Genomic DNA, 13,962 nt, shown 5'->3' with positions numbered 1-13,962 from the left:
GCAGGTGAAAACTAGCAAGGCAGCTGGTGTTGACAGAGTCCCACCTGAAATATGGAAGCATGGAGGCCAAGCACTTCATGCTAAATTCCATGAGCTAGTTGTGTGCTGTTGGGAACAAGGCAAAATACCATCAGACTTTCGTGATGCAATCATCGTCATTCTGTATAAGAAAAAAGGTGTGAAGTCAGACTGCTCAAGCTACCGTGGTATAACTCTGCTCTCCATTGCTGGTAAAATTCTTGCAAGAATACTATTGAACAGACTAGTACCTGCTATCGCAGAAGAACTTCTACCTGAAAGTCAGTGTGGCTTCAGAGCTAATAGAAGTACCACAGACATGGTATTTGTTCTCAGACAACTGCAAGAAAAGTGTAGAGAACAGAATAAGGGGCTATATGTAACTTTCGTTGACCTCACCAAAGCTTTTGACACTGTGAGCAGAAAAGGCCTGTGGCTGATCTTGGAACGATTAGGTTGTCCCCCCAAGTTCCTCAAAATGATTATTCTGTTACATGAGGATCAGCAAGGCCAAGTCAGGTATGGTGATGCACTCTCTGAGCCTTTCCCAATAACCAATGGTGTGAAACAAGGTTGCGTTCTCGCACCGACTTTATTCACAATTTTCTTCAGCATGATGCTCCAAAGGGCTACAGCAGACCTCGATGAACAAAACGGCATTTATATTCGATATCGTACTGATGGTAGCCTATTCAATCTAAGGCAACTGAAGGCCCACACTAAGACCCTAAACCATCTTGTCCGTGAACTGCTCTTTGCTGATGATGCCGCCCTTGTTGCCCACACAGAAGCAGCTCTGCAGCGTTTAACATCTTGCTTTGCGGAGGCGGCTGAGGTTTTTGGGCTGGAAGTCAGCTTGAAGAAGACAGTAGTCCTCTACCACCGCAAGAAGATTATCGCCATCCCCATATTACCATCGGCGAGTCAGAGCTTAAGACAGTTCAGCAGTTCAGCTATCTGGGAAGCATCATTTCCTCGGATGCCACGATCGACAAAGAGATAGACAACAGAATAGCAAAGGCATATAGAGCCTTTGGAAAACTCCATAAAAGAGTCTGGTGTAATAAACACCTGAAGAAAAGTACAAAGATCAGTGTCTACAGAGCCATTGTATTGTCTACTCTTTTATATGGGTCTGAATCATGGGTCATCTACCGTCATCACCTGCGACTCCTCGAACGCTTTCATCAGCGCTGCCTCCATACAATTCTAAACATCCATTGGACTGACTATGTGTCTAATGTCACTGTCCTCGAACAGGCAGGGGTCACCAGCATCGAGGCCATATTGCTGAAATTGCAGCTGCGCTGGGCAGGGCACGTCTCTAGAATGAAGGATCACCGCCTCCCCAAGATCGTGTTTTATGGTGAACTTGCCACCGGTAGCCGCAAGAGAGGTGCCCCAAAGAAGAGATATAAGGACTCCCTGAAACAATACCTTAGCCTTGGCCATATTGACTACCATCAGTGGTCCACCTTGGCCTCCAATCGGGAGACTTGGAGGCACACCATACATAATGCCGTTGACTCCTTTGAGAGTTCACGAAGAACTAGTCTCGAGGAGAAAAGACAACGCAGAAAGAATTGCGCCCCACCTGTACCACCCAAGGAGACCTTCTGCTGTGCTTTTTGTAGCTGAATTTGCCTATCCTACATCAGCCTTCTTAGCCATCAGCGTGCCTGTAGTGTGGGCAAAGCCCTTCCTAAATCTTCATTTGCGAAGTCAAGCCATGATGATGATGGTGTTGCAAGAAGCTTCTCAATATAAAACCAAGCAAACAGGTCTTGTAAAAATGAACATAAAATTAAAAATGAAAAAAATCCACAAATGTTTCCAAGTTCTCAAAGACAAATAGAAGAGCTGGTTAACACAAGGGGAACTGTCTATTTCTTTTGATAATTTGAAGCCCTTAGATCCTCTTGTGCAGCCAGCCAGCATTTGTTCCTCTTCAACAAGGTCCTTGAACAGATTTCCATAAAACACTAATTCAGCTTCTGTAACTTTAGACAGATTATAAACATATAAAGCATCCTAAAGGGCAGTGAGAACCAATTAAACGTCTTCTTACCATCATAACTAAACATAAGAAGTTGGGGGGAAGTACAAACACTAGAGATAAACGACCAAAGGAAAAGCTTCATTGCAGCATTCATCAAAGACAGGCTAGAATGTCCAAAATTACATGAATCCTCATGGTAAAATCAGGCTGCTCTCACAAGAGATATCTTATATGAACTGATCCATTTTCACCTTTGCAAGATTAAAAAGACCTGTTCTATTCTTTCTAATGCAGGTTAGACTGCAATTTAATCTACCTGGAGACAAGTGTAACCACGACAAAGAAGCTGAAGCTGTGAGTAAATCTTCAACAAGGAAAGCTGACATGGTCAAAACATGAATGTGCTTTAACGAGCTCTGTTACTTTCTAAAATACATTCATATCAACTTATTAAGCCTAATAGCTGTTGATTTTTTACCTCTAAGAAAATCTCATACTTCATGACACTGCAGTACTGCAAAACGCCAAACAGATTAAAATATCAAACTACATTTGGCTTCTCTGACAGCATGCTCTGTCAAGACCCAAATCAATCTGCTTTGGCAAGGAACCGCCGAATCTATGGTCCTACCCCAGTCTATTCATACTCAGCTGAAAATATAATGCTCAAGGTTAGGGTCTTGCTTAAGTATGTCTTCAATAATCATTTCAGTATCTTCCCTCCTCTACAGACCTATAAGAAAAGAAAAAAGAAAAGCCTCCACAATTCCAGGATATAAAAATGATGCTGAGAATACTTGCAGAAAGTTTTTTCTCATGTTTAAGTTCTAAGACAACAAGGAACCCCAAAATGCAAAACTGATTCTTGGTTTTGGCAGCAATAAGATTCAGTAAAATTTATTACTACCTAGAAAATTATAAAAAGACAAACCTTCCACCTTCCTTGTAGAATGGTTTTCACATCTACTATCTGCCAGATTACAGAAGATTTTCAATGCTACTGTAGACCAATCTGTTTCAAGACATATCTGCTTAGAGACATGATCCAGCTTCACCTGACAGGAATGCATTCAGAGAATGTATATATTGTATATACTATATAGACATATTTGTAATAACCAAAACTAAGAGATTTGTTTTTTTCAGGTACCCCCTTAAATGGCTACAAAGGAATTTGAGATCCAGTCAAGAAATAACAGTTCTATCTACCTACATAATTTGAAAAAAAAAAAAAGAATTTCCTAAGACAAAATTTTAGAAGACATCCATCCCTTTTACCAGTTAGCCCCTCAAAAATAGTAATAAAAAGATTTAAACATGCCCAGAAATTGTCAACATTCAAGACACTCAAGTAAAACAGCTGCTAGAGGAATACCCCGGATTGTCTCACATGTCAAAGGTTTCCCTTTCTTCAAGTCATCTGCAATGAAAATAAACTGGATTCCTCTTCCTTCTCTTCACACGAGATTAAGGGTCCATGCCAACCTATAGCTAGGTAGCTCTTCAGTGCAAATCTCACCTTTCAAGTAAGCCATCACCTTCTCAACACAGAAGGTTGTAACATCTAATTGTAATCACTGTAACATCTAATGACACATACAGAATTTTTGAAAATTAGTATCTATTTAAGAAAGAAAAGAAAAGCAGAGTGCAGAAGTGTTTATTATTAGAATACTGTGAAGTGAGAACTTTGATGTCTGACTGCAGTCCCTCTTGATTTCCTCTTCTGATGCAACTGAAATCATTAACCATTTTGCTGGAACATAAGTTGCAGTCTAATTTTAAACACAAGGTAAGTTAGTGAGTAAAATCTCTGAAGTGTCTGACCACAAAACACTAGAAACACTTTAGGAAAGCAAGCATACATATTCTACAAAGTACAGTACTACTGATAAGAAACTTGTCTGGTATTTGATTAACCTGCCACTGCAATTAACAGCAATTGTTGACTACTGAAAACACTCAGGCCAAATCCTGTTACCCGCTTTTTAAGCATGTGCACAGGCACGTATCACATAGACACATCTCTTCACTAAAATGAAGATAATTATAAAACCTAACTTTGTTGAAGAGGAGGAATTAACACATGCATGCTGCTGAACCCTTGTAAGACCCCTGAACAAATCAACACTTGAGAGTCTGACTGTTCGTTTAGGAATGAAAAGACAAACTTCAGAGCTTAACTTTCAGCATGATTAACTGCATACACATGCAGATAATGACTTCAAATATTTGCATGGCTTTTGCAAAGCCAGCTTCCACCAGGGCCCATTCTCTATTCTCCATACTTGGTGCAAAATATTTTATTCCATAAACTGCAAATTGATTTACACACTACCAGCTACTGCCCCCAAGTACAAAATCTGACATTTATTTGAAAGTGTTTAATTAGAACCAGCACTTAAATCCTCCACACCAGATACTTCAGTTTAAAAACCCCCAAGTCTTCCCACAACAGCAAGCAAATATAGCTTGCATCCTGCCTAGATCTAACAACCAAAAGCTTACAACACAAACCATGCACATATTTAGCATCTCCTAATGGTGGGCTGACCCTGGCTGGCAGCTGAGTCCCACATAACCGCTCCTCCAATCTCCTCCCATCAGGATGGGAGGAGAAACTAGGAAAAGTGAAATAGCCAAAACAAAACTAAGTGATGCAAAATATTGACTCACTACCTTCCACAAGCAGACCAGCGCCCAGCCACTCCCCAAGCAATGACCAGCTACCCACCCGGGCCTTTCCCTCCCTTTTTACTCCTGACCATGATACTATACAGCATGGGATATCCCTCTGGCCAGTTGGGGTCAGCTGTCCTGGCTGTCCCCCTCCCATCCTCTTGCACACCCCAACCCACTCACAGGGTTAGAAACAGACACAGTCCCAACACTGCACAAACACTGTTCAGCAAGAGATAAAACAAGGGTGTGTTATCAACACTGTTCTGGTCAACAACTGAAGACATAGTACCATACTAGCTGCTATGAAGAAAACTTAATTATATTCCAGCCAGGTTCAGTATACTTCTCTTAAAAACACTGAGAAAAACCTAAATCTGGTATGCCCTTTTAATACAGACAAAGCAGATACAGTAACAGCTGACTAAGTCATAGGCGGAAGTTTAACTAGGCAACACTAGGACTACAATTCCCTCCTCTAGGCTTATAAAAACACTGTATCTGCCCCCAAACACAACAGCTATCCTTCTCTTCTACTTTTTCTTCTATTTCTTGACAATGCAAAACACTATGTAAAGCACTGTGTCACCTCAAATTAGGGAGCTGTATACTTTGAGGGATCTGCATCTGATCATTAATGTGGATGGATTACCAGAGTCATGTTTTGGGTGTTTAAACTTACCCTAGCTTTCTTTCAGATTGTTCTTTTCAGAACAGGCCTCTCACTTCTTTCACTTATCCAGGTGCAAACAATTTTCATGTAACAGACTATCTTGCAATAACGCCACATCAACATTTTCAGTGAGATAAAAGAAAAATTCACTCATTGCACTGTTCTCAGATTAAAAGGTACAAGTTCCTTTGTTTAGTCCTTAACATATAAACTGATGTCAGCCACAGGCTGCAGATGCTGCTAAAGCAGAAGTCCCATTCAAATATCCAGCACTGGCAAAGTAGATTAAGGCTTTCTAAGTCACAGAATCACAGAAGAGTTAGGGTTGGAAAGGATGTTAAGATCATCTAGTTCCAACCCCCCTGCCATGGGCAGGGACACCTCACACTAAACCATGTCACCCAAGGCTCTGTACAACTCAGCCTTGAACACTGTCACGAATGGACCATTCACAGCTTCCCTGGGCAACCCATTCCAGTGCCTCAGCACCCTCACAGTAAAGAACTTCCTCCTTATATCCAAGCTGTTCTTACAGCACTAATGAAGAGTCCCTCCCCAGCTTCAGATACTGGAAGGCTGCTATGAGGTCTCCACACAGCCTTCTCCAGGCTGAACAGCCCCAACTTTCTCAGCCTGTCTTCATAAAGGAGGTACTTCAGGCCGTGATCATTCTCATGGCCTCCTCTGCACTTGTTCCAACAGTTCTATGTCCTTTTTATGTTGAGGACACCAGAACTGCACACAATACTCCAAGTGAGGTCTCACGAGAGCAGAGCAGAGGGGCAGGATCACCTCCTTCAACCTGCTGCTGGTCACGCTCCTTTTGATGCAGTCCACGATACGGTTGGCTTTCTGGGCTGCGAGCACACACTGAAGCCAGCTCATGGTAAGTTTCTCACTGATCAACACCCTCAAGTCCTTCTCTGCAGGGCCACTCTGAATCTCTTCTTTGCCCAACCTGTAGCTGTGCCTGGGATTGCTCCGACCCAGGTGTAGGACCTTGCACTTGTCGTGGTTAAACTTCACAAGGTTGTCATCAGCCCACTTCACAAGCGTGTCAAGGTCCCTCTGGACAGCATCCCTTTCTCTCCAGCGTACCAACCGAACCACACAGCTTGCTGTCATCGGCAAACTTGCTGAGCGCGCACTCAATCCCACTGTCCATGTCACTGACAAAGATGTTAAACAAGACCAGTCGCAACACCGATCCCTGAGGGACACCAGTCGTTACTGGTCTCCAGCTGGACATTGAGCCATTGACCACAACTCTTTGCATGCGGCCATCCAGCCAGTTCTTTATCCACCGAGTGAAAGTGATAAGTGATTGATACTGATCAGGATTGAGTATCTACCTGGCATTTATAACCCAGCCTTCTCTACTGTTCAGCACAGACATACTGAAATGCCAACGCAATACCTGTGGCATGCTCCTTTTGAGGTAGAGACTCATTGTGTCTGAACGTGGAAGCGCTCACATGAAATCAAACATCTACTGAAGTAAAAAATGGAAATGTGATGTGTTGTGTTGCACAAGAATGACTGGCTAAACAGAAACCTTGTGGTACAGTCCATGTACAAAAGGCATCCAGCCTGGCAGTTAAGGGCTTTGTAAATAATAGAACATGATGCTATCTAGTAAGACCATAAGGGCAGATGACTAGGAAGAATATAGCAGTAAGCAGCTTACAAGTGGTTAGAAGAATATCAGCAACAGACTAATTTCCCAGTGGGATGAGCAAATCCTGTAACATCCACAAATAATAAAACGGCTATGAGTGTAACACGTCTCCAGTTACAGAGATCTTGCTTACAGGCCGTACAATGTTATCTTAACAGTCCATCACAAATAAGGGGGGTAGGAGTATAACAGAGAAAAAAAAAATAATAAAAAAAAAAGGTTGAAATTCAGTAGCTTAGTATAGCATATAGCGGGGAGGTGAGAAAGACTTGACATGCGTAATACTGGTTTGCACACAGACTTAACAGCTCAGTCACAGTACCACACACCTGTGTGTTCCCAGCCTTATATAGAGTGTATATAGAGGAAGAGAACAGTAGTACACCATTTTATGTGTAACCTTCAATTTTTATATCTGAAAAGCATATAGGAAATCATTCTGCTATAATGTGTTATGAATATTTCTGGAAGAAAATACATTACTGAAATTGATCTAAAACCTGTTTGCAAGCCAATAAAAATGCAGTTAAAAGTGACGCATAAGTTGACCATTATTTTTTTTCTTTCTTTACTCAGTTAAGAGACAACAAATTGAGAATGTTATCTGCGCAGAAGAAACAAAGCCACACATTTACCCCAGACTACCTTCCTTTTCCCCCAGTAACGCAACACAGGAGTGACTATGTGTTATAGTAACTATTTACTCTGTGAGTAACAGTCGTTCTTGAATATACTGACTGCAACATTCAGCCTGTTCAATTCAGCCTTGCAAAGAAGACCTGTTACATGTAGCTTAACTAACTGAGGTAAATGATGCAGTACCTGCACTAGTTGAGGATCAAACAACACTTGAAATAATACCAATTAGTCTTCAGTTCCATGATGATTTCCATTCCAGCAAGTAGCAGCAATACCTTCTTATATGTAATTTTTTAAATTTTATTTCTTTTAATAAAAGCAGCTTGGATAGGGCTATAGGGAGACGAAGGTGAGTCACAGCTTTGTTTAAGAGCACTTTGAAAAAACTTGAGATGCATCACTAGAAGGGCTCTGACGTTTGTCTTCACCTTACACTACACAGCTTGACATGAAAGAAGGGACTACACCACTCTGGAAGTTATCCATGAATAAATAATTTAAAATACAGATCAGCCATGCTATAAGAGTGGGGATAGCCACACTAGCCGCATGCAAAACTAGGAAATACAAACACCATTTATACACAAAGTCAACCTGTATCCAAAACGCTGCTTTCAAATGAGCATGTCCTCCAAAGAACACAAAAGCAAGATTTACTCAGCAGCAAAGAGGCACTTCACTGCATGGTGTAGCACGCAGAATTGGGTTGCTCCTTCTCCCACATCTCCCATCTTCTCTTACCCTGTAATGTATGTATGGACATGAAATTAAAAAAAGGACAGGAAAGGTAGAAAACTATGAAAGAAATAATTTTTCACCACAGACATTACACACTTTGTTGTTATTAGTCCCTGAACATTTGAGAAAAAGCATGTCTTTGTCAAGATTTCAACACATTCATGCATCATTCTTCCGACTGAAATGCAAATTCCCAGCAGATGCTTCTTCATGTTTCACTCATTTGTCTCTTTTTCCAGCAAAACTTGGGACCTTCTGAGTTGACATTAAGGCTGTTGCCAAAACTTTTTTTATTTAAAAAAAAGGGGGGGGGGGACACAAAACAAAATAATAATAATAAAACAAAAACCAAAAAGATATTTTGAAGACTTTTCAAAACCTGTTTGTTACACAGGCAAAAAAACCTTGACTACTTTATCATAATATCAATTTCCCTGATCTTTGTCTCAGGGAAAATGACACCCACACTGTGAATGTTTTCAAAATTCTTATTTCACCTTTCAGAAAAATCTCTTCAGGATTAAAATACAGGGTTCAGTAACAAATCCAGGCACCCTTATTTCTAATAAGAATAAAGAAACTACATTTCAGGACTAAACTGATCCACACAAAACAGCATATTTGAAGCAGGCAAACTAGCTCCCTAATAACTTACTTTAATATGACTAAAATTTAAACTGGAGTCCTTCACAGTACCTATTTGGACAAAAAAACTACACTGTAATACTACATCTTCAGCAATAAATGGAAATTTCTGAAGGCCAAAGATAAGGAGCAAAGATACAACATAATTCATGTACCCTAAAAGGTGATTTAACATTACTTCACTCTCACAAATGACATTTTAGTCTTCATCAAAGAAAGGGTAAATAAGCCCAGAAATATTTACTGCTGCAGTAGACCACAGTGCATGATGATTATTTCAGCACGCCATAAATAAGTTTTCTTTCAGCAAGTAAGGAATTAGTTACAGACAAAATAAATATTTTATCTTACTATGTACCAGGTCTCAATAGCTGCTTCAATTTGTTTTTTTGAGGCACATTGTATAGACTGTAGAAGAAGGTGTGCCCACTGCTGTATTCGACCAGATTCCTACCATGTATCAAGACAGAACTCCAAAAAGGAGTGAAAAAAACCCAAACCCCAAAGCGAAAAAAAAAAACAAAAAACCCACAAAACAGTTAAGAGAGCACAGCCACTTAGAAACCTCTCAGTTTACTACTGGACTGACTTATGAGATGTCTGGAAGAGCTTCAACGAACAAACTGGCTCGTACTCGTATCTCATTTGTCATTTTTAAATAAGCTAACTTTTAACATTTACTAATCCCTTCTTTTGGGAATGATGACCTCAGATGCTTCAGTATTTCTACAAAATAACCTCCTTTTTATTGTGGCTTTGACCTATCCTACCACAATACTATGTTTAACCTTATACAGCAAAGTATTTTATTTCAGCGAGTATTTTTTATTCCTATAGCAACACAGTATTACTCTACTCTGAATGGACAGAACACGACTCTCCTTCCCAGGCATGTTTCTGAAGGGTTTCCAAGTAAGTGTAGGTGTTCTTGTGATGCTCTCTGAAGAATTCTAGTAACATATTTTGTTCCAGTATATTACCTGCTTCCCCAGGGACACCGCATCTGTCATGTTACGCAAGCATGCGCGTATTTCAGCACATATCCCTTAAAACCTATCTTGACCTTGGAATACAGATGTAGTTATGTTTACACAGAATACACAAATGGAAGAGAAACCATTGGTGGAAAACAGAAGCCAGTACACATACATCAAGTACAATTTAATTAGGCCAAACAGGGAAAACGAAAAAAAAAAAAAGGGAAAGAAAACAACTACAATAAAAGGCCATGTTCAGAACCATGTGCAAATACAGTTGATTGTGTTCAAGCACTGAACGGAACGGAATTCAGGTGTGCTGTGTTCCAGGACAAACAAACATTTTCACCACCAACCCCACACTACAGCAACAATCAGGCAACAACTCGCAAGTTTTGCTGTGGTTGTCTACGATCCTGAAAGCAGGTTTCAGATACATATCTGACAATCTCCTAGAAAAACTGAACTCATCAATCCATCACTGCCTGAAACACTCTCTCCTAAGAGTAAAGACTGCCACCTACACTAATAAATTGTAAGCGGTCACTCCATACACGAGGCATTTTGTGTATATTTACATGATGTTATGCCATATTCACCACTGTTTAACTTTAGAAATACACCAAAATACACCAAACCCTGCACGCTAAATTCAATGCCTATATCAGTGACTTCTGAGAGAGAAGCTATTTTTAGGGAAATACATTCTTTGGCCAACTCTTTTTTTTTTTAATTATTATTTTGTATTTATTTAAAACTCAGCATTAAATTATTGTATCCTGGTGGAATGAACAGGAAGGATGTTATCAGCTTTAAATTTATTGGCCTTCAGTTGAGCTTATAGCTTACACACTTGACTTCGCCTTTCCCTTAGACTTTGTGTAGCTTTATAATTCTACTTTACAGACCCTATATGCTTTTCTCTGCTTGCTGTCATGAGAAAATCTCACACAGATGTCACAGAAAATCAATTCTACTGGAAGTAAAAATCTTGTAAAAAGCATTTCCAATGTGTAAAGTAAGTAAATTTTGCTTACTTATCATTAAAATAAAGAGTAATAAAAAAAAATTCACCTTTGCAAACGAGTCTATAATTTTATTTCCAGTTTTGAAAGGAAAAAACAGGAATAAAGTGTTTTACATAGTGCAGCTTGTACACAGTGGTACAAGCAGACCCAGAACCAAAAACACAAACCCTAATGATTAATTCATGATGCATTAAAAACCGGTGCATGCTACAGTTTCTGCATATAAGCCCCCTAACCTAGATGATATTATCGTTCTTTTTGTCTGTTGTCTCAACTGCAAAATCCCAAGGGATTTATAGGTGTATGTGCCACTGTAACCTTTCAGTTCCTTTTGCCACACAAAGGAGTATTCGGTCATTTGCAGTGTGCGCCACTTAGCAAAGTTAGATTATTTGCAATTTCAACGCACACCAGTGCAAATCTGCATTTTTAGGCCAAATATTAACTTTTGATTATATGATGAAGACTTGCACCATGTATTCTCTCTAGGCAGAAAGAACCTTCAGAGCCTAAGGCCCACAAATTCAGCAGATTTAGCACACAATCCACAGAAAAAAAAAAGCAGAAAGATCACCCAGTTTATCTTGCCTTCCTCAAGGCAAGACCACCTAGGCAATCTGCAAGTATCTGTCTTGTCATATCCGTCTTACTTTCCTGCAAATATTCAGGTGTGTAGAAAGAGAAGCATACATATACATAAGTCCTCAATTCAACTACTGAAAGTACACATCACTGAACATCTAGAAAGTTTATCAGGATGCCATGGCAAGGTCCATGTGAAAAAATGGAACGGCAAGAATACGACCTAAAATACACAATCAGTGAGAGAAATAATATATGCTACTGCAGCAGGTATGTATACAGATATGACCACATGCATTAAGGAAACCCAAATGTTAACCAGGACTACTCTTTAATCTATTCACTACCAAACCAGAAAACCTATTTTAGATGAAGCACACTTTCAAAGAACATATAACCTACCAGCTTCCCTCCTCCAGTATTCTGTCCTCATGAACATGAACAGTTTTAAGAGACTTCCAACCAAATCAGTGAACTGGGTTCATTAATGTACTTACCACACGCACACACAGAAAAAAAAAAAAAAAAAAAAAATATGTCAGGCAAATAGGTTCCTTATAACATTCATTGTAACTCATAACTAAGACATATTACGCTTCGCAATACACCAATTCAGATTAAACTGTTTCCCCAATAGGTCAGTGTGCACATTTTTTATATTGATTACCTCTTTCAAATGAAACAAAAATCCAACACACTGCCAGGAGTAAGCCTTCCTCCTGAATTACTGTTATTCACAGTATTATAACAACTAACTTATAAATTCGGTAAAACCACAGAATTATATAATAATGCCATTTCCCCATTTTGACACACTTCTCATTACTCAAGACCCGTTTTTGTCATATATCTCTCCCTCAATTTTAAGGCACTGTTCACATGCATTATCCTGGAAAGTCTTAGTAGAATGTAAGATTAGAGCCCTTAGCCTGGGAAGTCTTAGCAGAATGTAAGATTAGATCCTAAATCACCTGAGAACCCCATTAACTACCAGAAAGTTGTGTCTGACAGAAGAGGTAAGAGTTGACAAGACAGTAGAGCCATAGGTAAATTGTAGGAGGAGTATAAATATTACAGATCTACCCAGACCTCCCACCAACGCTGACAAGAGGCCCTGGTCCTCACCTCCAGTCTCCTATATTGTCCCAACCCCTATGCTGCGTTCCTTGAAAAGCCACAATGTAAGAACTCCTCTGCAAACACTGCATCGAAAGGGCAATCCAAACTCTTGGCCAGGGCACTCTTCCCCAAAATCCAAGCACCTTCCCCATCTGCCCCAGAGCTCTGAGCCTGTTCCAGTATCCACCCCTACCCACAGCAACATCACGTCTCTGCCCCAAACCCGCAGCAACATCCACCTAGCAGCGCCCTTGCTGCCATCCCACCCATACCCCGGCACCACTTGGGCTCCCCTTTCCTATTAAACGCCCTACATAAGCCCCCAAATAACCGGTGTCCCCTCAGCCGTCCCGTTCCCGTCCTGCTTCCTCACAGCACCACCAGGCCTCCTCAGCCAGCGCCTGCCCAGCGTCCCTCACCTCGTCCCGCCCCAGCCCCGCCGCGACGGCCCCAGCCGCACCTCACGGTCCTTGAGGCCCAGAAGCAGCACCTCCTCCATGAGGGTTAGTCGCGTTTCCTTGGAGTCGCCCTTCTCGTCGTCGCCGGACTCATCCCGGCGGCCTTCATCATCCGAACCGCCCCCCGCTCCCCGCTCCTTATCGGCGGCGGCACTGCGGGAGGCCTCGGTCCGGCGCTGCACCAGGCCGGAGCTGCGCTGGGTCAGGGAAGTCATGCCTGAAGGCTGCGGGAGGGCAGAGGCCCGCTGAGGGGAGAGGCGACAGCTCGGGAAGAGGAGAGAAGAAGAGAGGAGAAGCGACGGGATCCGCAGCTGCCTCCACCCTATCCGCACCGGGACAGAGGCCGGCCGCGGGGAGTCATGGGGAGCGGCGCAGGGGGGAGGCGGAGGCTGCGGGGGCCGGCGTCCCCCCCTGCGGCGGCCGAGCTTTCGGAGGCGGCTTCTCCTCCAATATGGCGCCGCGGGCTGATGTCAGCGGAGGATGTGGCAGCGCCGGAGGGAGGGAGGGAGGAGGCACCGGAAAGGGCAGCGGCGGGAGGAGCTACGCGTGGCGGGGGCGGGGAGCAGGGGCCGTGAGGCGGGCGGTTGGTGACCGTTTTTGACCGTTTCTGGCCGTTACCTGGGGCTGTGCAGAAGGGCTGTTCCAACGCTCCGGAAGAGGGGCAGGCAGGTGCCATAGCCCGGGAGAGCGGGCTGCTGCACTCTCTTAAATTAGCAGGGGGGTTTCTTT

General features: G+C 42.0%; 1 protein-coding gene across 8 annotated transcripts; it reads right to left on the bottom strand.

The window, feature by feature from the left end:
* Positions 1-2,190: 2,190 nt before the first annotated feature.
* LOC133213461 (Golgi phosphoprotein 3-like) lies at positions 2,191-13,753 on the bottom strand. Of its 8 annotated transcripts, none has more exons than XR_009725827.1 (3): positions 13,236-13,752; positions 2,949-3,029; positions 2,191-2,750 (listed from the first exon to the last, which is right to left on the bottom strand). XR_009725827.1 is itself a non-coding variant. In XM_061355674.1 (2 exons), exons 1-2 carry the CDS (start codon positions 13,446-13,448, stop codon positions 3,015-3,017), a joined length of 228 nt encoding a protein of 75 aa, XP_061211658.1. In that variant the 5' UTR covers positions 13,449-13,750; the 3' UTR covers positions 2,191-3,014. The 8 variants fall into 8 exon arrangements, 5 of the variants coding, with proteins under 5 accessions (XP_061211658.1, XP_061211656.1, XP_061211657.1 ...); XR_009725825.1 differs by lacking the exons at positions 2,191-2,750; positions 2,949-3,029 and adding exons at positions 11,480-11,879; positions 12,059-12,148 and having other exon boundaries at positions 13,236-13,753; XR_009725826.1 differs by lacking the exons at positions 2,191-2,750; positions 2,949-3,029 and adding exons at positions 11,480-11,728; positions 12,059-12,148 and having other exon boundaries at positions 13,236-13,753.
* Positions 13,754-13,962: the final 209 nt, after the last annotated feature.

Source organism: Neopsephotus bourkii, unplaced genomic scaffold (genome assembly GCF_033783945.1).
Source record: "Neopsephotus bourkii isolate Nb327-2 ecotype Australia unplaced genomic scaffold, CSIRO-AGI_Nbou_v1 NB_822, whole genome shotgun sequence".
In the NCBI taxonomy this organism is placed as follows: Eukaryota; Metazoa; Chordata; class Aves; order Psittaciformes; family Psittacidae; genus Neopsephotus; species Neopsephotus bourkii.
Note: the sequence above shows the minus strand (reverse complement) of the source record. Positions and strands in the feature narration are given on the sequence as shown.